This window comes from Hippocampus guttulatus, chromosome 7 (assembly GCF_054856545.1).
Source record: "Hippocampus guttulatus isolate MCC_2025c chromosome 7, RoL_Hgut_1.0, whole genome shotgun sequence".
NCBI lineage: Eukaryota > Metazoa > Chordata > Actinopteri > Syngnathiformes > Syngnathidae > Hippocampus > Hippocampus guttulatus.
Genome location: NC_141267.1, coordinates 3,257,361 through 3,283,363, shown reverse-complemented (window position 1 = coordinate 3,283,363; position 26,003 = coordinate 3,257,361). Strand labels below are relative to the sequence as shown.

The 26,003-nt window shown below is 44.1% G+C and overlaps 1 protein-coding gene across 1 annotated transcript in view; it reads left to right on the top strand.

Moving 5' to 3' along the window:
* The window catches only part of LOC147201997 (contactin-associated protein-like 4), a 111,778-nt gene that overhangs the window by 18,214 nt on the left and 67,561 nt on the right, over positions 1–26,003 (top strand). The window contains exon 3 of the mRNA XM_086115440.1: positions 16,009–16,202. Coding sequence (XP_085971566.1) covers positions 16,009–16,202 — 194 coding nt within the window. The remainder of the gene's footprint in view (positions 1–16,008; positions 16,203–26,003) is intronic.

The following is a 26,003-nucleotide window of genomic DNA, read 5'->3' as shown; positions in this document are numbered from 1 at the left end:
AAGCAAATTATTATACCACAAAAATACTCACCCTGCATGAAATAACCTGGAAAATGAATGTGGGACATTTTTGACCCATGTTGTGCATTAGAGTGGGTGCGGTTATGTTGTGCATCAAAGGGTTAAGAACCTGAAGCTGTAAGGAACAGATTACAACAGATACTTGGAGGCTTTTGCTTGATGAGTTTGGTTCCATGCTTAACTCTACCTCTGTCCTCAGTGCACGGAAACAACAAATGGTTTCTGTCGAGAACATCAATAAAAAGTTTTGCCCTTTGTCGTTTTAAGCTTCTTGCACTTGCTCAGTTGCTGACACTGTCAAGAAGACGCTCCAGGCCAGTGAAGTGATGTGAACAGACTGAAAATTGAGCTGTTGAAAAGGCAATGTGCCCCGAATGTCCTGTTCTCCCTGACGGATTTGTTCTGTGATGTAGGCTGCAGAAGTACAAGCGTTTCTGCCTCTTCAGAACACAGAGAACAACACTTCAAAGGCAAATGTGGTGGTTTCACACTTGTCTGTGATAGCTTTGTGGTGACTGAGAGGAAGGAAAATTTGCCTTTGTGTGCATGTAGACGAGAAAAATAGTCATACAGGGCGGGTGAATAGATGCTGTATTTCGAAAAAGGGTGATTGTGTTTTGGAGGGAAATGACGAACTGTTTTACTGCTTTTTTGGGAGGGAGGGGGGTGCACTTTTCTTTGAAGATAATTGATGAAGTCAAGGCTTTTGGAGTGACTTTGTAAGACAGCTGAATAGACAAGAATGTGAGTGTATCAGTCAGCATTCAGGAGGCCATATGCTTGGAGAATGAGCATACCGTATTTTCCACACTAAAAGGCACACTGGATTATGAGGCGCACCTTCAACGAATGGCCTATTTTGTAATTTTCTTTTCTTCATATATTGGATGCACCGCATTATAAGACACAATCTATAATGCATCCACTAGATGGAGCTCAAGGAAATGCCAACAGAACGATCAGATGTCAGTGAAACTTATTTAATAAAGCAGCGACAAATTTCACTTAACCAACAGCAAGTTATAACATTGACTCGTTAACGTTGAACTGTCTTGCCGTTGCTCTATTTCTGTGTTCAACTGCTTTAAATTTCCCCAGTGTGGGACTAATAAAGGGTATCTTATCTTAACCCGCTCGCCTTAAGTTTGAACTCTGCATTGTAAGCATGTCTCAAGCAAGGAGCCATTTTGGGGGGGTCGACATATTACCGTAATAACCATACACAAGGCACATCGGATTGTAAGGCGCGCTGTGAGCTTTAAAGAAAAGTATTTTAGGTGCGCCTTTTAGTGCGGAAAATACGGGAGTTTAGATAAGATAAGATAAGATAAGATAAGAAAAGAAATCCTTTATTAGTCTCGCAATGGAGAAATTCCCGATTCACAGCAGCAAAGTTATGAAAGGCAGAAGTAGAACAACAAAATATAGGAGCTGCTGGAAAGGCAGCCACTCACGCGGCGCCATTTTGAAGTCAAAATAACAAAAATAACACAACACAACACATAGGACACAGACAGTCGTGCAATCTTCACCACTTTTCTGCATACACTTTGTTCTCTGAAGCAGTTATAGGTGAAAGAGGAGAGGATCAAAGTGTCCTTTCACCAGTGGGTCAGAGACGTCATGCTGAATATGTGCACACGTCTGCTAAAAGCTAAGTTTTGAAAGCAAACACGAAGCTGTAGCGTCCATTGACGAAAAAGAGATTGGCTCACATCTCCTGTCCCATGTAAATCCACTTCAATTCCAAGCCGCGACTCCCAGTTCCACATCCGCATCGGCGCTCCGCGCTAACGCTCCTTTCTTCTCATCGTCGGCTCCTCAAGCCTTACATCCATCCAGCTGCAGACCGTTCAACAGCACCGATCTCTCAGGCAAAAACAGTGCTGGTATACCCATGCTGCCGAGAAGGCGCAACCACCAAGCACAGAGTTTCCTCCTTGATGAATGTCGTGGCCAAAAAATGCTGAAAAAAGTCCACATCAGGTCCCAGGTCCACACGACGTAATAACAAACACAAAGTGACAAAACAAACCAAAAAACAACAAAAAAAGCAAGGCTCATGAGAGCACTTGCCGACGGCTGCCTACTCGGGCGCCATCTTGACTTCAAAGATGTGTCAAAAGCAGTGACTGCAAGCTTTTTACAAAAATGGGGATGCCTGAAAAGGGTTTTGTGTTAAAACTGAACAACCATAGAATAACAAAAGCATATAACGACTCTAAAGTTTGTTCATGATGGGGAGGATATTTTTGTTCTCCCAACTGACTGTCCCATTAAAGCGTTGCTTTTAATTTGTTGTGATTGGTTGTTCCTTCATGTATCAGTTGCTATGCAGTTGCTACTGTCCTTTTTTTATGTCACCTTTATTCTGTCATACAGGATCAGTATATTTAAACTCGAATTCATCAGTAGTCAGTAGGTCAAGCTAATTTCCAGTCAGAATGTCAAGCTTTTTTTCCATGTCTTCTGCCTCCAGCCCCGCTCTGTTGTTCTTTCGTCTTTTCATAGATAAAGACTTACTTTCCAACGTCCGTGTCGTGTCTGCTTCTGGGTCCAAATTCTGCTCCTCATGTGAAATTGCTGCTTTGTTCTTAAGACAGATAAAAGTTCTAAAGTAGTGAAAGCTAAGTATGTGCTCAATCCGGGGGAGGGAAAGAAATGTATTAGTTTTGAAGCGTACTTCTCTGCCTTTGGGATTCAACAGTTAGATTTAAGTGTTGAAAAATGATCAAAGTGACTTCTTTGACCCTTTTAAGAGCAGAATACATCACAACTTTTCATTGCAAAACACTGATACGCGCAGACCCATCAGCAGACCTCAGTCTTTAGGAGGGGAGAAAAACTTTTATTAATCTTGTCTGGCCTTAGAAAGGACCTGCCAAAATTTACGATGTTGTTCACTGCACAAAAAAAACGTGCCGTGTTTGTTTCATGTGGTGTGTTGTAACAAAATGCGCTGGCTTGCTTCGTCACAATTTTTGTTAAGTGTGCACAAGGAGACTGGTTCAGTCTCTTTTATTTTTATCATCTAAAATAACTCCAAATTATGATGGATGATTTATTTTTCCCATGAAATCCGTCAAATGTCATTGCTCCTTAACCTCCGCCTTGTATTCTCTGTGTGTGACGCTCTCGTTGCTCCCGCCCTTGGATGTGCCATTGGCTGGTTTCCGCTGATCCAGAGCAAATGTGACCAGCAAGTGCAGTTTAAGGGGTTAACAGAAGGGGAGACATAAGCAAGGGCACACAAAACGCACACGCTTCAAACCTCCTATGTGACATGAAAGGCTGTTGCACACTATCCATCCATCCATCCATTTTCCGAACCGCTTGATCCTCACTAGGGTCGCGGGGGGTGCTGGAGCCTATCCCAGCCGTCTCCGGGCAGTAGGCGGGGGACACCCTGAATCAGTTGCCAGCCAATCGCAGGGCACACAGAGACAAACAACCATCCACGCCCACACTCACACATAGGGACAATTTAGAGCGTCCAATCAGCCTGACATGCATGTTTTTTGGAATGTGGGAGGAAACCGGAGCACCCGGAGAAAACCCACGCAGGCCCGGGGAGAACATGCAAACTCCACACAGGGAGGCCGGAGCTGGAACTAGATTCCCTGAAATCAAACTAAACACCATTTTTACTTTACATTTTTGATGTCTGAGTGATGAAGAATTCAACACCAGCATTTATGAACACAAAAATAGAAATTAACTGTCGGGGAGTTCTGCTACTTATTCCCTGAAATTTGAAGCTTCATTTTCACATCATATTTGGATTCCCATCAATCAAGCAAAACCCAATTGTTTCTTCAGATTTTTCTTGTCTGAATAATAAACAACTCAACACTCGCATTTCTTAACACAAAAATAGAAAGTATGATCATAGGGGAGTTCTGCTACATGTTTGCTGGTTCAAGAAAATGAGCTGTGTGTTGACCAAACATCACTTGAAGCCGACTCAGAGAACGGTTCCCAATAATGCACAGGACAAGTCTTTCCTTCCTCTTCTCCAGGTGTTCTTCATTGAATTCACTTCAAACTATCTTCTTCCAACAGCGGTACATTATTGTGAGTTTCATTTAGGTCTTTGGGTATGGATGTGTGTCTGTGCTTTTCCTAATGAAAGACATCAAATAGGCCAATAAACAAGACTACACAACCAAGGATGGGACGCGTTCAGCCATCTTAAACAAAACGTGTTTAAACTAAACACATTCCAGACCAGCTAGGACACATAGTCTCTCCAGCGAGTCCTGGGTCGTTCCGGGGGCCTCCTGCCGGTGGGACATGCCCGGAACACCTCACCAGGGAGGCGCCCAGGAGGCATCCTAATCTGATGCCCGAGCCACCTCATCTGGCTCCTCTCGATGTGGAGGAGAAGCGGCTCGACTCTGAAAAGTATCTGTGACCCTGGGATACCAACAAGGCGTCTTTTCCAGGGACTTAACTAGTGTCCTACAACTACAGCAACTCCAATAAAACCCACCAGAAATGAAAGATTTATTTGTCGCTAGTCGTTTTCAACAAAGAGAGTGTCGCTCAGATGATTAGAAGAAGTCTCCTGTTCAACTCAGAACAGAATGAGAATTGAAAAATGATCCCATGATGCCTACATCAAAAGATCGTTGATTGGCTCATTTCTCTGTCAATCAAAAAGAGATTCAGCCTCAGACAGATTATCCAATCATCATGCAGAAAAGCTCAGCATCCGGGTCAGCCCATAAACACTCACTGTCCATAGACTCCCAGAGACGCTGAGCGTCCGATGGGCGGGACAAAATCAGCATTTATCCAAAGACTTGTCTCATTTCAATGCATTGGGATAACCTATAGTACACTGAACTCTCTAGATGCTCAGTGTCCGCGCTGTAGATGCTCAGCGTCCACACAGTTTAAAGCGCAGTGAAGCTGCTGGAATGAATGAGAAGAGAGTCGCGGATTGTATGTATACACAATTGTATGTACACAATTGTATGTACACACATGTATTTGATCACTTATTTTTGGACATTTTAGGGGAAGCTGAGCTTCCCTTGCAGTCTTAGAGCAATCGCCTCTGATCAATTGAGTTGGGGTGATGACAACCATGCCGTGCTCAAAAGCAACGCTACAGAACCCAGCTGACAGACTCGCACCTTTCCAACAACTAGTTGCCGTTTTTACATTTATGTCTGCAATTGGACTTCAATCCACGTCCTCCACCTCCAGCCAAAATTTAGGTTAACAGACTGAGCTACTGCAACCCCAGATGGGAGTACCCACGTAGTAGTTGCTGTTCCATCTTGTTCATTTAAAAACAGATATTTTTGTTTGATAGTAGGCTTATGCCTTTTTCCTTATGGCTAATTAAGATTCCAGTTTTAATCATGGTATTAGAAGTCAATTCAAAAACTCTTGCAGGAGGGAATATGTAAATGTATTCTTAATTTATAGTTCTTCTCCCCCTACATACTATTTCAAGCAATGTGTCATCAATATCAGAAGTTTAATATTTATTATGAAACACACAACTTCTCTTTACTCTGTTTAGTTCAAGTGATTTAAAAAAATATATCTATTTTATTGAAATAATACATCGCTGAGATAGCTCAGGCTTCAGGTGAACAGGTGCTCCCTCCCTAAAAATGCTGTAACATGCATTTTTTTCTCTCTTTCCGAGCTCAAGAGGTTTGTCAAAGGGACCCATTTTCAAGATTAATGAAAATTAAAATTTATTTGTAATATGCACACGGTACCACGGCAACACTGAGCTGTGAAAGTTCTACTTTGCTGGTCTCTCTCCACTTTTAAAAAGAATATTGAATAAAAAATTTTTAAAATGAGCAATCTTAAATAATGAAAGGTGAATACAGAAGTATTCCAGTTTGACAGAGGTAACAGTGTAGCTAGTGCAAAAAGAAAAAAAAATGGATATAATGTAATGTAAATAGACAGGAATTTGACTATCCCAGTCTTGCAGGTTGTAGAGTTATTGAATGTTGGCAATGTTCAAGTACAGTAATTAAGATCACAAAGCAAAAATATTGTGGTTGACAGATTGTGATGTAATTTCTTCAGGAGTCTGATGGCGGGTTGGTGGAAGCTGCTCTTATAGTCTTGTTTGAAGACATGGCCTATCAAGGTTATTGTGATGCGGAACAAAGCAACGAAGGATCCTTCAAGATTCCTTCCAGGAGTGCATGAAGGCATGGCAAACAAGGCTGGGAATGTGCATTCGACTACAGGAGGATTACTTTGAAGGAGGAATTGTGTAGTTTGCATTGAACATACTACATTTTTAGAATTCTGTATTGAGTCGGTTCAATTTGGAATTCTTTTTGTGTTGAGCCAGCATATTATATCTATTATGAAGATATTTTTCTTTTTACCGATGTATGTAAATGATCATGCACAATGCCTCCAATTCGTCATGGACCTTGATATCAGGAAAAACCCCCAGCTCTATTGTTGAGGGAAATGTTTTTATCCAAATTGTAGTTGTTGATCCATCTATCCATTTCTATAAGCACTTTTATCCTTCCACGGGGAGCTGAGGCCTCTTGCAGCTAACTTCGGATGAAAGACAGATTACAAAATAGTGACAGATCTAACCAACAGCAAACATCTGAATGATATGGTAAAAAAGTCTTGTCTCCACATTCATGTCAGATGCCGTGATATGGATATAATAAGGGCTAAGGGTTCAGTGAAAATGAACCTTTATTTATTTGTTTGTTTATTTATTTATTTTAGAGCTCACTATCAGTCACGGGTGGCCCGGTGGTTGACTGCAGGGCATTTGCCTCACAGTAGAGAGGTGCAGGGTTCTCCCCGTGAAGTTTGCATGTTCTCCCCGTGCCTGCGTGGGTTTTCTCCGGGTACTCAGTTACAGTCTCTTTATAGACCCCCATTGAGTTGTTTCCCTGTTAGTGTTCCTATGCGATCTCGTGGTGATTATGAGCACAAACTAATTGTAACCTGAAAGGGTTCTGCCTGACACAAATTGGCTTTCGCCAACATACCCTCAGACAGAAAACTACTTTGTGAGTTTTGTGCAGCCATTATGAAACAAAGATAATTCCACAAGCATAGTTATCTACTGACTTAACGAAGGAAGGAGACAAGTAAGACTTCGAAGAATCTTTAGCCCCTTGTGGATGTGAGCCCATGAGGTTTGTGTGCCTTTTTGTTGAATCAATTGTCTTCATAATGTTTGTCTTTCATTTATTGCTTTGTAATGCCATTTGGATTTATATGTATTCCGGTTCCGGTTCGAGGTCGCTGTGCTGTGGTCGACAGGTCTACGTCCTGAGCGTTTTTTCTTACTTTTCTTGCTTTTTTCCACATTTCCTACCTACACTCCCTGCTTTTTCCTAGCTCCACAGGCCCGCGTTACCTCAGCGCGACTGTTCGAGCTATTAATTCCGCACTTTCACTCTTCGATTAGCTTTTCATTCATTCGTTAGCCCCGGTGCTAACTGCTAGCTAGTGCTACAGCTAGCACCTCCAGCTCGCCTGGTGCTAACGGCAAGCGCTCCAAGCCAGTGCTAACGACAACAACACTGCACCTCCACATTAATATTGGCTCACCACAATTTGAGACGCCGAATATGACCATCTACACGAGGGAACAGCTGCTACTTCTCAGAGACGTCTCGCTGCCGGTCCCCCTGCTCCTCGTGAGGCTTCCTGACGCGATGTGCGTCCGCGGTGCGCAACTCATCTCAGCGGCCATGAGGAGCCAGAAGAAAAAAACAGACGGAGCAAAAAAAAGAATGGAGGATTCCGGGCAAGGCTGCAGCGTGAGGGCTGGAAACAGCGGGCACTACCAGCGATCATTCTCGCTAATGTCCGCTGGCTACAGAATAAGACCGACGAGCTCCAGCTTAAGGTAAACAGCTGCAACCAAATTCAGGTGCGCTTGCATTCTGGCGTTCACTGAGACCTGGCTCAGCAAGGATGACACCGACAGAGTCATGCACATCGATGGATTCGGGTCTCCCATCAGTCTGGACCGTGACGGAGACACCACCGGTAAACAACATGGTGGAGGCGTGTGCCTCTATTTCAACACTCGCTGGTGCTCCACTGTCCACGTGAGGGAGAAACTGTGCACCCCAGACATCGAGCTCCTGGCTGTGTCCTGCCGTCCTTTCTACCTGCCCAAAGAATTTCCCCAACTCTTCTTCACCATCGTTTACATCAACCCCAGAGCCAAGCCCACCACGGCGACAACCACATAAGAAGCACCCTCAACAGACTGGAGCACCTTTCCCGCGACTCTCCCAAATTCATCATGGGAGATTTCAACCACTGCAACCCAGAGAAATCCCTCAAAGGCTTCAACCAGTACATCACATGCGCCACCCGCCAGGGGAAGACACTGGACAAATGCTACGGCTCCATCCCTGATGCATACAAGCCCGCCATCCTCCCCTGCTCGGCTCTGCTGATCACCACACTATCCTGCTCCTCCCTGCCTACAGCCCGGCCATCAGGAGAGTAGAGAAGGTAACCGAAACCATCAAACAGTGGACGCAGGAGAGCATCACCGCCCTCCAAGGGTGCCTAGAATCCACGGATTGGTGCAACCTTCTCTCCCACTCCGACGACATCAATGTCCAGGTGGATGTAGTCTCCTCATATATCCGCTTATGTGAGGAAACCATCATCCTCTCCAAGACTGTCACCATCTTCCCCAACAACAAACCCTGGATCACCAAGGAGCTGAAGGAGAACATCAACAGGAAGAAGCGCATCTTCTTCTCGAGCACCGAGGTGGAGAAAAAGGAGATCAACAGGGAGGTCAAGAGACCCATCAAGATCGCCAAGCTGCAATACAAGCGCAAGGTGGAGGAGAAACTTAATGGCAGTAACCTCCGTGCAGCCTGGCAGGGCCTGAGGAAAATGGCAGCTGTGAACACCACCACCAGCACCGCCCCCATCCTCATCCCTGGGAGCAGCTCAGCCTCCCTTGCCAACAACCTCAACTCCTTTTACACCAGGTTCGAGACTGATAACTCCGCCGGCAACTCTTCAATCACATTCCACACAGAGGACGCTGTGAGGGCCCTCAAGAGGACCAAGATCAACAGTACACCAGGAGCCGATAACGTCAGTCCTCAAGCACTGCGCTGACCAGCTCGGGTGTGTATTCCAGCTCTTATTCCAGTCCTCCATGAACACCGCCATCGTCCCTAAACTGTGGAAGCACTCCACCATCACCCCCATTCCTAAGAACAATAACCCCAAGACCCTGAACGACCTCCACCCTGTGGCCCTCACCTCCCACGTGATGAAAGCCATGGAGAGGATCGTCAAGCAGCACATCCTCACAAAGGCCAGCTCATGCCTCGACCCCCTCCAATTTGCATACCAGCCAGGCAGAGGTGTCAACGATGCCAAAGCCTTCATCATCGATACCATCCACAAACATCTGGAATTCCCCAATACCCTGGCCAGGCTTCTGTTTGCTGACTTCTCCTCTGCCTTCAACACCCTGCAGCCTCACATCTTGGCACAGAGGCTCAAGCAGAACTTCTCCCTGAACAACCAACTTATCCTCTGGATCCTGGACTTCCTCACACACAGAACACAGAGAGTCAGGATCAACAACAACCTGTCTGACCTTCTCGCCACCTCCACAGGCTCCCCACAGGGCTGCGTGCTCTCGCCACTGCTCTTCATCCTGTACACGGATGAATGCAGGTCCTCACACCCCAACAGCCACCTGATGAAGTTTGCTGATAACACTGTCCTAGTGTCTTTGCTCTCCAGCTCCACGCAACACCATGGTCCCGCCCTGCAGCTGTTCGTCGAGTGGTGTGACGCCTCCCGGCTGGAACTGAATGTCAGCAAGACCAAGGACATGCTGGTGACCTTCTCCAGAAAACAGAGAGCTGGCCTCGACAATCCCCACCATCATCCAGGGGACTCCAGTGGAAACTGTATCCGAATACAAGTACCTGGGGACCATCCCGGAGAATAACCTGAGGTGATCCTGAAAAAATGCCACCAGAGGATGTACCTGCTCAGGAAACTGAACTCCTTCTCCGTCAGCAGGAAAATCCTCCTGACTTTCTACCAGGCATTCATAAAGTCCGTCCTCTCGTTCTCTATGGCCTGCTGGTTCCACTCCCAAAGTCTGCAGGAGAAGAACCACCTGGACAGCATCAGCAGAGTGTGCTCCAAGATCATCGGACTTCCCACTCGCCCTCTGACTGCAGTGTGTGAGCAGCAGATCCGTGGTCTGGCTGCTCAGATCATGAAGGACCCCTCACATGCTCTCTTCCCCACGTTCGAATGGCTGCCTTCTGGCCGCAGGCTGCGGTTCCCAGCTCGCAGGACAGCGAGGAGGAGATCCACCTTCGTCCCCCAGGCTGTTCTCCTCTTAAACTCTTATTTCAAGGAACCATGACACCCCCTCACCCCCATCACACAGACTCACACACCCCATTGTGCAAAATGGTTTTACGGTGCAATACTTTTGACGTGCAATACTGTGTTCACTGTGCAATACTGTTTTCACTGTGCAATACTGTCTGTACTGTGTCCTTACTGTGCAATACTGCACGATGTGCAATACTGTTTTGTTGCTGGAACCACTACCTCAAGACCTCAAGTGCTAAGCCTACAGCCCTACTCTCCTATGTTTTTCCTTTGCTCTGACTGTCTATAATAAGCCGCTCTCGCACAACTCTAATTGCCCCACGGGGATAAATAAAGTTTTCTGAAAACACCCCGTATTTTTATGGACTTCGTTTCATGATTCATGCTATATCCCGAAGGAGCTCCATATGGATCAATATTCAGATTTATTGGGTGTAGTATATTAAAACATTCTGTAAAGTGCTTTGTTTCAGCTGCAGCATCGTGAAGGCGATATAAATAAAGCTGTATTGTACTGTATTGTATTTCCTTTAGCGTTGCTCCATCCAGTGGACACATAGCGCAACCGCTGCCAGGGCTCAATAGATAGATAGACATAGATAGAAAGATGTATTGTATTCCCTTTAGCATAGCACTATCTAGTGGATGCATACTGCAACCGCAGCCACTATTGTAGCTTCGATTCTATGCACCTTATAATGCAGTGCATCCTATATATTCGTCTTCCTCAATTGGCGGACCGCGATCCACGACCGGACCGCCGACCTCCTCTGTCCGGACCGCCGACCTCCTCTGTCCGGCCCTCCTCTGTCCGGGCCCTCGGCAAATTGTATAAAATAATAAATTATAAAGTGATTTTTACATTATACATTTTCTATTTTTGGACTATAATCTGCGCATTACCGCGATCGCTTGTTAAAATTATCCGTTGTATTATTTGCGTGCACGAACAGATATATTGCAGAGGACGCAGCAGCGCGACTGTGTGTGTATAATGTTTGACGAACTGGAGACAAGGAGGCTGAGCAGGGCATGTCGGCGATAACGATGCGCTGATTGGCTCCTCTGAACTTTAGGTGTGGCCATACATAAGCGTCAGCATATACGATGCGCTGATTGGCTCCTCTGAACTTTAGGTCTGCCCATACATTAGCGTCACGCATTGAAAATGGATGATTGTGTCAGGAAACAGACGCATGCGCGACGCCACAGTGTGCTCACAGCTTCAGCACAGGAGAGCCGCGCACAGACAATTAGACAAGACGAATTGCGGGAGGTTTCGATTGTGTGCAGTTTTGCTCCCGTCTACCCGGGGATCTTTGCAGCTGTTTAACAGCAGAACACCGCAACATGGTAAATGAACATCCCAATGGCGTCCTCAAATAATATTTGCATGCCTCAGACATTGCATTCACCTTTAGTGGAAGAACAGCACTGCACATTCCTGTGCTCCTTGTGTCAGTATTTAAAACCCTCATAGTCGACCGTTTACAAATAATGCAATATTTCTTTGAAGTGTCATAGCACAGAACTGCTTTTATTGTCCATAAAGGGCAAAAAATCCCAAGGAATTAATATAAACTATATATGTATGGATAGCACAGATGCCGCTGAACATTTTGAGTGATTGAAAATAAAAAAAACACATGCTGGAATAATGCCATATACACAATTTTCAAACATTGTAAAACGCGTAGGTTCGGTTCAGTTTTTTTCGAAGGGCATAAGGGTTTTAAAATGGTTCTTAACTCCTCTTCTGATATATTTTTCAGTGATTTCAGAGGGGATGTGAAAAGGGGAATTGTACAAATGAAAATAATATTTTTGTTTTCATGTTTAGTATTTATTTTGGTAAAATGAGTATTTTGTTTTGCTTTTGTTAAATTAAGGGAGAAAAAGACAACGACTGTTTAACAAAGTTAAAGTAAAAATGTCTTATTTCCCTAAAAGGGCTATTTCTATTATTAAGCAGGCACAACTTAACAAAATAAAAGAGTTTGTGTGCCTTAACACAATACCTCTCATTATTTGCTGTGTACTGGCAAAGTGAATAATTGTTATTTTCATGCACCCCATTATTGGTTGGTTGTGAGGAGTGTTGATTTGTATAAGTTTGGCTTGACCATACTAAATTGGCATATAGCCCTGCTCCCCATGACCGCCGTGCTTAGTCTTATAAAAAATAAAAAAAAAGTGGGCCGACAGCATTTCTAGTTGAGGACCACTGCTATATATGAAAACAGTTTTAAAACAGGCCATTCATTGAAGATGCGCCAAATAGTGCAGAAAATACGGTGCACAAATGATAAAGCAAAGGACATCAATGAATATCTGTTCACCAGTTAGGTACATGTGATGTCAACCAAGCACCTTCTTTGAGGACCACCTCTGTACCTGCACCTGTCTATGCATGACGCTAGCACGCCACCTCTGTTTTTTTTTCACAGATTTGGGAGCATTCTGGGTAAAAATCTAATCATTTGAGCTCCACCTTTCACACTCTTTCACCTATGTGCTCTTGAGTGGTTTAGGTCCTATTTAGCTGACAGAACCTTCTGTGTCAGCCTTGGCTGCTCTGAGTCACGCACTGCTCCCCTGTCATGTGGTGTTCCACAGGGCTCAATTCTGGGGCCTCTGCTGTTCTCGCTGTATCTGCTCCCATTGGGTTCCATCTTAAGGAAACATGGTATTCCCTTCCACTGCTATGCAGATGACTGCCAGATCTATGTCCCACTGAGCAAGAAAGACGCCTTCTCATTAAGGCCACTCCTATCCTGTCTGGAAGAAATCAAAACCTGGATGGCACAAAATTTCTTGAGATTCAATGAAAAGAAGACAGAGGTGATATTGTTTGGTCCCAGTGGCCCTTGTACATTCCATCCTGTAGACTTGGGCCCCCTGTCTCCTTATCTTAAGTCAACAGTCTCAAACTTGGGCCTTAAACTGGACAGTGATTTCAAACTCGATCGGCAAATTGGTGCCGTTGTTAAATCCAGCTTCTTTCACCTTAGACAGCTGGCCAAAATAAAACCTCTCCTCTCACATGAACACTTTGAGACAGTAATTCATGCCTTTGTCACATCCCGGCTCGATTACTGCAATGCCCTTTACTTTGGAGTCAGCCAGTCCTCCATTAAGCGCCTTCAGCTGGTCCAGAATGCCGCCGCTCGCCTCTTGACTGGTACTCGTAAGAGGGAGCACATAACTCCTACTCTGGCATCCCTTCACTGGCTCCCCATTCATTTTAGAGTTATTTTCAAGATCCTCTTATTTGTTTTCAAATCTCTGAATAATCTCGCGCCACCTTACCTCTCTGAGCTCATCCGCCCCTACACACCTGCCCGGCGCCTCAGGTCTGTGGACCAGACTTTATTAGAAGTACCAAGAACTAAACTGAGGCTCAGAGGGGATCGAGCCTTTTCTGTTGCTGGTCCCTCTCTCTGGAATGACCTCCCACTAAACATTCGGCAAGCCTCCTCGCTGCCCATCTTCAAAACCCTCCTCAAAACTCACTTGTATTCTTTGGCATTCGACTCAGCATGACTTAGATTTGTTCTTGGTTTTACTGTTTGGTGCTTTCTACCGCCTTTATTACCGATTTGTCTTACTGTTTATTGTGCATGTTAAATTGCTCCATGTACAGCACTTTGTATGCAGCGATGGCTGTTTGAAAGTGCTCTATAAATACTGTTGACTTGACTTGACTTGACTATGATCATGTTTTATAGTCCGAGGCCATGAAGTCAATCACTTGAATGGACAAGAGCTAAAAGTTGTCAGTTATGTTCATTATAATATTTTGCCAAGTTTTGGTGTCTTTGTAAGTTGATGTCTTTCTCTGACTCCTGTGTGATTCTGCCTCTAACTCAGCATAACAAGCAAAGGTCAAGAATGTCTGCACTCTCTTGTTTTTCTGTCAGTGGGCTCGTCTGTTATTGAGGCACTTATTAGCTCTGGCCTTAAGCCACTCGCCTAATGAACAGGAACAGTCTGACTGACTCAACTGCTCTTCATACTGAAGCAAGACACAATGGCCTTCAAAAAATTGTGTCTATTTTCCTTTGAGTCGATCACAATTTTGTTAGTTTGCTACAGAAACCAGGTGCAACTTCACATTTTTAAAGGTTTTAGACCTAAGAGCAAGACACAAACAAATGCTTCCAAAATTCACAGTACAAATGAAATTAGAGAGTGGGACAATGACAAGTGATTTTGATTCAACATAAAAAGAATAAGTCCTTTCATGAAGCACTGCAAAAATGTGAGAATATTCACAGCTCACAGGCTAAAATTCTGAGGATTTGGTCATATGCAAGGTCTTAAAATAATTAATTAATTCATTCTCTGAACCGCTTTATCCTCACTAGGGTCACGGGGGGTGCTGGAGCCTATCCCAGCTGTCTTCGGGCAGTAGGCGGGGGACACCCTGAATCAGTTGCCAGCCAATCGCAGGGCACACAAAGACGAACAACCATCCGTGTCCACACTCACACCTAAAATTATTAATTGATTATCCAAAATAATTTGTGATTAATTTGACAATTGTTCAGTTGTCGATTAATTGTTGCAGCTCTTCAACGAATACCGATGTTGAAATCACATCCGACAGTATAACAAAACACCATAGTTTGCATATTATGTATCCTTTCCTCCAACAATTTGTTTCTTCAAAAAAATACAAATACTGTTACAGTAGCAGTACAAAGGAGGAGAGAATAAATGAGTGTCAGCTGAGACAGTGAGTGCAAAACAAACCAGACCTAGCTGAGGTATTGTCTGGTGAATATTATCTGCTCTGCATGACACAGATGTTAGTCTATAAAGGATCCAGTTGCCAGCCGGGAGCTGTATTGAATAATCCCCTCTGATGGAAGCTGGAAGGAACAAGTGGGTACTTTTCCTTAAGGCTCTGTGAGTGCTGGAGCCTGTTGCAAAAGGAGCGGAATGTGTTGGTGCATCGGGGATGTTGTTATGGATTTTCTACTTTACCAAGCACTCAAGGTGCTTAAGAACAGATCACACACTGATAGCAAATCTTGCTCGAGGACACTTGGGCACAACCTCACAAGGAGCGAGGGATTGAACCGGGTAGTCTGATTACCCACCCACTCTCGTGGCTAAGATTTATTCAACGGCAGAGCATAACGCCGTAACACAAAACAAAGCACCTGGAAAGCTTACTTAAACCACCATGGACATTTCTTCTACAGGAGAATTTTGCAGATGGGGATATGGCAACAAATCGAATCTTTGAGGATCACACTGGAGCAACTCCATGTTAATGTGAAATGCTACTAACATATGCACATTTCACAGCTTCAGTGTACAAACTAGTACTATTTTGGTCTGCAAAAGGTATACATTAAATGAGTTCTTGCTCGGTCCTCAAAACCTACAATTGAAATGCGTTACAGTTTGTTTGGCAGACAACTGACTTATTTCTTTTCAGCATGTACAGAATTCATACTGAGTGGCATTTGGCAATGATGCCATTGGTCTACGCGAAGGTTAGACATACACCTTATAAACTCTGCCTGACAACAAGTCCAAATCTACCGGTAATTAAGTTTCCCTACCGTCTCTAATGACCTCTTCACATTTTCCCCATTGTAGGTGCTGGGGGTTGGTCTCCTCTCATCTCAGACAGAAACCAGTGGCTGGAGGTGGACCTGGGGAGGAGGACACAAATCACGACTGTTGCCACTCAGGGACGTTATGGCAGCTCAGACTGGTTGACAGCCTACCTGTTGATGTTTAGCGACACAGGCCGCAATTGGAGACAGCATCGTCAAGAAGACAGTTTTGGGGTAAGTAGATCTCCATCCTGTACATTTTTTATGTTTATTTTATTTCACCCACTGTTTGGATTGGTGAATTCTGCTCAGCTTTCATTGTTTTCAAACTGTAAATAGTGTGACTTCATAATAGCAAGAAACCAATTCAGTCAAAAAAAAAAGTTAACTTGACAGTGTAAAGCACAGCATGCTGTGACTACCTGTAAACAAACAAACAAACAAACAAAAAACACGGCTTTGAATCCTTTTGTCCTAATCCACAGTTATTTTGTAATGGATCTTTACTAGTTAAATTAATTGAAATCTGTTTTTTGCCTTTTGGCTCTGCCCCTTCTGCACCACAACAGACCGATCCACCCGTCAATCTCTCGTTCCATCTTCCCCTCACTCATGAATAAAACTTAAAAATACTTGACTTCTTCCACTTGGAGAAGGATCACCAACCTGGAAAGGTCACGCCGCTCTTTTCCAACGAAGGTCCATGGACTCAGATATGAGGGTGCTAATTTTCATCCCGCGCGGCCCGGTGGGCCAGTGGTTAGAGCATCGACCTCTCAGTGCAGAGGTGCAGGGTCTGGCCTTCTTATGTGGAGTTTGCATGTTCTTCCCGTGCCTGAGTGCGTTTTCTCCGGCTACTCCGGTTTCCTCACACATTACCCTTGTGAGGATAAAGCGGATCAGGAAATGGATGGATGGGATGGATGGATTTTAATCCCAATCACTTCACACACTGCGAACTGCTCTAGTGAGAGTTGGAGATGGTGACTTGATGTAGCCAAATGAATATCAGCATTTGAAAAAAGCAGAGATACAAGACTGAGGCCCGGAATACCAGACCTGCCCTATTCAGGCCAAGCTGGGTAGTTTTTATTGACAAGTATCCATTATACATCATCAAGTTTTGCCAAGTAAGTGCATGAACGGTTCATCATTAACTGTACTCATGCTTAAGGAAAACCCTTATTGTCGAATTACGTATGTCTTGCGACTGCCACTCCTGAGACAGACTTGATGCACCCAGTGGAGTCATTCCTTAGTCTTTCACACAGACACTGACTGATGATCTCTCTGTGCTTGCTTTTCTTGACCCCAGCTCATGAATCAGTACTCAGTTTTCTTCAAGGCTTGAAAAAACTTTTTTTCTTTGAAGAGCGGGCTGTGCAGTGGTTGACTGGTATGCATGTCCGTTTCACAGTGCGGAGAAGATAGCTGGGATAGGCTCCGGCCGACGACTGCCGTTAAGATAAACAGATTGGAAAATGAATGGATGGATGCATTTTTTTGTCCCAATTAATCCCAGGGACTTGAAACATGGATTTTATTAAACAATAAATATCCAACAATATAATAGGGCAGTTGAATGTTGGGCTACAGGCTATCGAATATTTCATCATTTCATTACCCCACTGAAAAGTCTATAAAATAATCGTGTATTCTGGTAAAAGATGGGTTTACTCACTACAGCTCCTTTTATAACAAAATTGTGGCTATGTTAACTATCGGTGAAGCTCCAGACAGAATTGGGATCCACAAGCGTAGACACAGACAAGAGTTTGACAAAAGAAAATGTTTATTTACAAAATGCATGCCCAACAAAGACTAATGAAAGACATTGGTAACAAATAATTAGGAAAAAGTGGAAAAAAAACAAAAGACGCTTGCAAAAGGCAAGGATCAAGATAAATGTTAATTGCTTGTTGCTCAAAGGAAATTCAATAAACGAGAATACGAACCGAGAAATCACAACAAGAACCTCTTACGTGAAATAATACTAATACAAAAACGTGTCGAGAATCTGTGACGCAAAACATCTTGAACGTCTAGAAAAATCAGACACTTGTAGACAAGAGTCGTGAGCAAGGCTGAATAACCAGACAGCCAGTTGTCGGCGTCGCAAAGCTTATAAAGGCAGCAAAGAGATGATTAGCAACATGTACGGCTCTGGATATTTCTCTCATGTTATGATTGATTAGCATACACTCCCATTATGTTGCTGTTTCATTAGCTTTACCTGGTCTGCTGGACCCCCATCCGTGTCAGCATATCAATTACCTGCCTGTCCTTGTGCTCTACTGTGTCTCATATGTTGTGATTAATTCCTCAATTTTTGTGCCAGTGTGATATCTCTTGGTGTGCGGCTTTGTCTCTTTGGGATCTTGAGCTGCCTGTCAGTTTTTTTTTTTTTTTTGCAGATTACTGACAATACCCCGCACCCTCATTCTGCTTGTTTATAGCAGCAAAAGGTTTGTCTCAGGCCTTTCCTTCACTTACAGTATATGGTCATTGAGATGGATATCGATTCTCCAACTATTGATGAGTTTTAGACTTCATTCGATGGACTGTATATTGTGTGCACAGGTCACGCGAAGAAGCATTACCAGTGACTCCTTATGGACTGATTGACAGTAACCCAAAAGGACATAGGTTTGAAGAATAGGCATTCTCAGCAGATGAAGCAAACAAAACCAAACAGCAAAAAAAACAAAAACAACAGTGTTAAAGACATTCAAGCGTACAGTAATTTGTTCACTGTAAACAAGTGACGAATGTATTGCTCCGTTGTAACATTCATGCTGTACGATTAGGATTTACACTGTAGTCAATGATGTATTACCAGTACTGTACAGTGATCCCTCGCTTATCGCGGTTAATGGGGACCAGAACACCCCGCGAAAGAGGAAAATCCGTGAAGTAGGTACCCCCCCGTTCAGGTATATGTACATGTGTATGAGTATACAGTACATAATATTTATAAGGCCAAATTTAATGGTGTGTATATATATATACAGGTATACTGTATATATATATATTAGAGCTGTGAAACGATTAAAATATTTAATCTAATTAAAAATGTCATAATTAACTCAAATTCACGAAAAATTAATCGTGATTACTCGCGCATTTTTTTATCATTTCTGAATTTCCTTTTATATATTTTTTGTCCTATTTTTACCCATTTTAATGCTCTCATCAACATGGAATCATGAATCTTTTTTCTGTGTGCAAAATGCAAATATTTACTGAAATAACAATTTCGATTTTCAATTTTACATGAACATTTTTCACTTGGAGCAGTTATTGACACATAATCTCTCACACAATATTACTGTCCATCAACAACAGTGAAAAAAATATTTAGTCACACAACAGCTGCTTTAACAGCTCTTTTTATGGAATCAAAACAGAGCAATATAACAAAGTGCACATCTAAGGTAAACTAGTACTCAGCCTACAGTGGATTTAAGCCATGGTTGCATACTTCGTTTTTCTCAAGTTTGCTTTGAACACAGCAGTCAGGCTATGTTGATTCTGTTGGTCCTTCTTGCGCGGAAGTCTCTCTACGGTTTTGTGTAGACATCATTTCGGATGACTACACTGAAGACGTTTTATTTTTGCTAGGTCGCTACCACTGCACCGCTGAACTTCACCGTCACTGTCAGACGAACACAGAGAAGCTCCACCCGCTGTGTTTATATGGATACGGAACGCTGTAACCTTCAGCATCAGTGATCCTAGAGATGCTTGGCTATAAGAGCAACCATGGGAGTCATGAGATACGTTACCCACCAGGGAAAAAACGGTTGGAGGCTAAGATCAAGGCGGCTCGGAAAGATGTGAGTCAATTGACGGAGGCCCAGAGAGGTGTGATGAAAAGGCCGATACCCGAGAGGTACATCCAGATGACCATCCCTGAAGCACTCGAAACTGCCAAACAAAGGCTCCAAGCCTTGTCCAGCCGCCTAAAGCGGTACACGAAAGAGAAGGAGGCCAGACGAATAAACAGGCTGTTCGCAACACAACCTGCGAAAGTGTACGCTCAGTGGCAGGGTCCTAACAACAGAGCTGACCCACCAAGACTGGAAACTGAAAGGTACTGGAAAGGCATATGGGAGAAGGAGTTGCACATAACAGCAGTGCACAATGGCTGGTGACCCTGAGGGAGGAGCACAGCAACCTCCCCGAACAGAACCCAGTTACCATAACAGTGGCAGACATACAGGAAAGAGTCTCAGATATGAAGAACTGGCAGCACCAGGCATGGTCCACACCTACTGGCTAAAGAAACTCACAGCACTCCATGAGCGCCTAGCAGCACAAATGAACCAGCTGCTGAGGGATGGGACTCACCCAGGATGGCTAACCGAAGGGCGAACGATCCTGATCATGAAGGATCCCTTAAAGGGTGCAGTCCCATCCAACTATCGGCCAATAACCTGTCTCTCCACAACATGGACGCTCATGTCAGGCATCATTGCGGCTAAGAGAAATGGACACATGGATCAATAAATGAGCGAAGCACAGAAGGGCATTGGGAGAGATACCAGAGGAGCCAAACATCAGCTCCTGGTTGACAGAACAGTCGCACAAGACTGCAGGTCCCGACATACCAACCTGTGCACAGCCTGGATTGATTACAAGAAAGCCTATGACTCGATGCCACATACATGGATCACTGAATGCTTGGAGTTGTATAAGGTGAACAGGACCCTAAGAGCCTTCGTTGCGAACTCGATGAGGATGTGGAAAACCACACTTGAAGCCAATGGCAAGCCACTTACCCAAGTGTCCATCAAATGTGGCATATACCAAGGTGATGCACACTCCCCACTGCTGTTCTGCATAGGACTGAACCCCCTAAGCCAAGTAATCACCAAGACGGGCTATGGATACCACCTCAGAAATGGAGCCACGATCAGTCACCTCCTCTACATGGATGACATAAAGCTGTATGCTAAGAGCCTAAAGGGACATAGACTCCCTGATCCACACAACCAAGATCTACAGCAGCGACATCGGGATGTCATTCGGGCTTGAGAAATGTAGTCGGATGGTGACTAAGAGAGGAAAGGTAGTCCGCACTGAAGGAGTCTCACTCCCGGAAGGAACAATAGCAGACCTTGAGGACAGCTACAAGTACCTCGGTATACCACAAGCCAATGGCAACCTCGAACTGGCAACAAGGAAAGCGGCTATGGCCAAATACCTCCAGCGACTGAGGCAAGTCCTAAGAAGCCAGCTCAATGGCAAAATAAGACCCGGGCAATAAACAGCTATGCCCTGCCAGTGATCAGATACCCTGCAGGAATAATAAGGTGGCCAAAGGAAGAGATTCAGACCACGGACGTTAAGACCCGAAAGCTCCTAACCATGCATGGAAGGTTCCATCCCAAATCGAGCACCTGTACGCAAGCCGAAAGGAAGGAGGCCGGGGACTAGTGAGTGTGAGAGCCACTGTCCCGGATGAAACATCCAAGCTCCATGAATACATCAAGGAGAAGGCTCCAACGAATGACGTACTCAGAGAATGTCTCAGACAATGGGGAACAGAGATTGAGGCGCTGGAAGAGGGACCATCATGGGAGGACAAGCCCCTACACAGGCTGTACCACCGGACCATAACTGAAGTGGCTGATCTCAAGAAGTCCTATCAGTGGCTCAAGAGGGCTGGCCTGAAGGACAGCACAGAGGCACTCATCCTGGCTGCTCAGGAGCAGGCCCTGAGCACCAGAGCCATTGAGGCCCAGATATACCACACCAGACAAGACCCAAGGTGTAGGTTGTGCAAAGAGGCACCTGAGACGATCCAACACATAACTGCAATTGAATGCTGGAGTTAATTTATATCTTCAATATATATAGCAGGGCGGCCTGGTAGTCGAATGGTTAGCACGTCAACTTCACAGTGCAGAGGTTCAATTCTCGCTCCGGCCTTCCTGTGTGGAGTTTGCATGTTCTCCTCGGGCCTGCGTGGGTTTTCTCCGGGTCCTCTGGTTTCTTCCCACATTCCAAAAACATGCATGGCAGGCTGATTGAACACTACAAATTGTCCCTAGGTGTGAGTGTGAGCGCGAATGGTTGTTCGTCTCGGTGTGCCCTGCGATTGGCTGGCAACCGGTTCAGGGTGTCCCTCGCCTACTGCCCGACGACGACTGGGATAGGCTCCAGCACCTCCCGCGACCCTAGTGAGAATAACGTGGTTCGGAAAATGAATGAATGAATAAATGAAAATTTATAGCAGACATTCCACCAGTATTCCACCAAGGGACATTGCTGCAGAGGATTGTAATTATGTGACACTGATGACGTAATAATTGATGCACCCAAGTATTTTTCGGAAAACTATATTTAATTTGACTGTTGAGTAAATAGAAATCCCTGTCTGGATTAAAGAGTAGGGCGTGAGTGAATATACGAGTGATTTTTAAACATAGCTCGTGTTTGATGGAAAATCAGGTATAATATTATATTTCAAATATTCTAAAACTCTTCTTAACATTTAAGAGCATATTATTCTCATGGATCTTCTTTCTTCTGTGATTCTCCCTCTTGCTCGTCTTCCTGCTATTACCCTAAACCTGTCAGAGCGCACTCAGCTCCCCAAAAATGATGAGAAAAACTAAATGAGATGCTACTCAGAGCTATTTGGTGAACTTAATGCTCCACTGACCAGTCAGATAAGCCCTTCAGAATGCTGAAGACGGCACTCAGATGACAATTACGCAAGCCAATATCAGTCACAGAGCAGCGCATCACTTGTACTCAACAGACATCCACGAACACATTTTCAAACACTCAGCTACTCAAGATGGTAGAAGCAAAGGTCACATGCTTGAATACATGTATGGCGCATCACCACAATTCTTCCATCCATGCCAGGGGTCCCCAACCACCGGGGGCCACGGCCCACACAGAGACATGCACTATATATATATATATATATATATTGCAGAGCATCAGCATAGCCACAACACACATCTTTTCGATTACATTCCAAAGAGCAACATCAGTAGAGCTGGGTGATTATATGATTGTGAATCAGGATATATGGTGACCTGCTGCGAGCTGTGTGTACTTTTCTACAATCTGACCTGGCGGAAATGTGTGTGACTGCTGCCATTCAAGATTGCAGCGTTTCTTTCTCGCTTTGGTTTGCAATTCGAAGTCAACAGAAGCCACCAATAAATGCATGAAGAAGCAGTAACTAGAAAGTAATCGTAACAATATGGCCGGACGTGCAGCTAAACCAGGGGTCGGCAACCCAAAATGTTGAAAGTGCCATATTGGAGCAAAAAAAACAAACAAAAAACAACAACAAATATTTCAGGGGCCGCAAAAAATTTAAAGCCTCGTATAAGCCTGATAATGAAGGCAACACACGCTGTATGTATCTACATTAGCTATATTAGCCTACTATCAAAATGACTAAGTTGGCTACAAATACACAATGAGCCTGAATGACTTTTCAGAACAGGGGTGCCCAACCTTTTTTTGACCTAAGATCTACTTTTCAATCAACCAACCTCTTGCGAACGACCCGTTACCGCACACGCGCGCATACGCACACACTTACACATGCATGTCATAATGAGCAACGGCCATAACGGCCCCAAAGATGAGGCATGGGACACACTTTTGCTGCATGTTAACTATCATAGCTCACGTGTACCGTTTAAAAATGCTTCTCTTGTCCTCCAGATTCCCATTCTTTGCCAGTACCCTGTCACGTTGCGAGGTGGTGGTGGACCCCAAAAAGCAGGCAAGAGGGAGGAGCAGGGTGTACTTGACAAATTGTATGAAACCATAAAGAAAACTAAATCCAAAACAAACAAAGTCCAAAGTATCAAACAAAGAAGGTGACGAAGCTAAAACATAACAACAGTGACCGAAACATTACTGAAACAAACCTGACAGAAGCAAACCAGCAAACAAACAGCAACCCGACAATGAGTGGTCTGGCGGGAGTCCTTTTATACGACTAATTACATAATGACCAACAGGTGTGCAGAAGCAGGGGGAGCCCTACAGTGCCACCTGTTGGTCACAAACAGAATCATGACATATCCTCGGTGAATTGGACATGAAACACCATTTTGTTTTTTACAACAGCTACTTGGCTGGCGGGCATCCCACCCTGCTAATGGATACGTGTGTCGCAGGCTACGACACAAATCTTCGTTGACAGAAATGTTCAAATGTAATATTTATTTATTCAACACATTTTTACAGCATTGGAAAACGTTAAGAATGTTTGCGTCATGTTTGTCGGCTATGACACAAATCTTCGTTGACAGAAATGTTCAAATGTAATATTTATTCAACACATTTTTACAGCATTGGAAAACGTTAAGAATGTTTGCGGCATGTTTGTCCTCCTACAGAAACCATATTAAAACAAAAAAATATATTTCCCTCCCCCATCTTTTTACATTTTCAAACATTTTTGAAAAAGCTCCAGGGAGCCACTCGGGCGCTAAAGAGCCGCAAATACCTCCGGAGCCGCGGGTTGCCGATCCCCAAGCTAAACGCACAACTGATGTGCAGCCAAGAATTTTCCTAATCTTCCGAAGATGAAGCTATTTTGAAAAGAGAATTTCCTTCCCATCACTTGTGTTGCAGTATCTCCAGTGCGTTGGGAAGGAGGCCTTTGTGCAAGGTGTGTCCTCAAAAATAAGGTAAAATGACAAACTTGTTGAATAATTTGAACAAGTAACACCCCAAATGATGAACAGCGTGAACAGCTGTTTGGGGCATTTGAAATTGGCCTCAGCTTCAGGGGTCAATGAATGTGAATGGAGAGGTTGTCGAGATGAGTTGCGTGAGAGGTGTGTTGACCTTTGCTGTAGTCACAGATGAACCTCCTGTGTAAGATTGCAAACCCCAGGAACTGTTGGAGCTGCTTACAGGAGCAACGGACTTGCAAATTAGCCACTGACTCAGTATGAGTGGGATCTGGCCTCAGCTGACTCTACGTGAAAAAACTCACATTAAAAACACAAAATTCCACTCATTCCCTCCCTGAACACACAACAAATGATAAGCTTTGCCAATATCTAGTTTGGTGAAGATAGGGGCTTGGTTAGGGTCTCAAAGGATTGGTTGATGAGGGGAAGCAGTGACCTTTTCTTGATGGTGATGTTATTAATTTCTCTAAAGTCGTACACAGGTATGTATTCTCTAGTAAGGAATCATATTTGCGTTGTCCAATCTTTCCTTATAACAGAATTTCCTGATGTGGGAAACGACTATGGTGCATGTCCTTTATGAACATGCAAGTATGTTAACGAAATACATGTGTAACAACACAAGCAATGAAATGCAAAAATATATGGGCCCAAAACTGTTTATAACACAAAAACTGCAGCATACAGTACAGGTATGTGACAAAATACAGTATAACAATACGTGTCACAAAATTAGGACGACAGTGAAACTCCTCCACAACGAAATCATGTTTGCAGCAAGAAATTTTTCACAACAGGGGGTTTTTCACTGTAGCAAATTTGAATTCAGATGTAAACACACACATACACAAAGGTATGTGTAATTTCTTGGATAATGTACAGGTATTTTATTTTGATCACTTTTACCCGCTCTTCCAGTGTCAGAGCGCTTCTTGTCTTAGCTGCTTGACATACAAAGGTCCGTTTTGTAGCAATTTTAGCAATACAATGTTCATGTTGCGTCTGAATCTAACAATAACAAATACTTCCTGGACCCGGTGGCTTTTCTTTCCACCATCTCACTGTCTCTAACTCGACCTCCCCTCGATCGCCACCCAAGACAGCGTTGCTTAGCTGATGTCATGCAATGAACTTTAAAAGCCAGTCACGGGACGCTTCGTAGTCCTCGATGGCCATAGTTAGCGCGATGGAACTCTTCACTCTAATTAGCGCTCCAGTTAGCGTAAGGTTTTTATCATGATAACAAGTAAAGCATTCCAGGAAACGTTCGTTTATTTGACTGTCCGTCGAGCCACAAGCAATTTACTCTGAGCAGCTAATCGGATGCATTTCACTCTATCTTCCACGGATC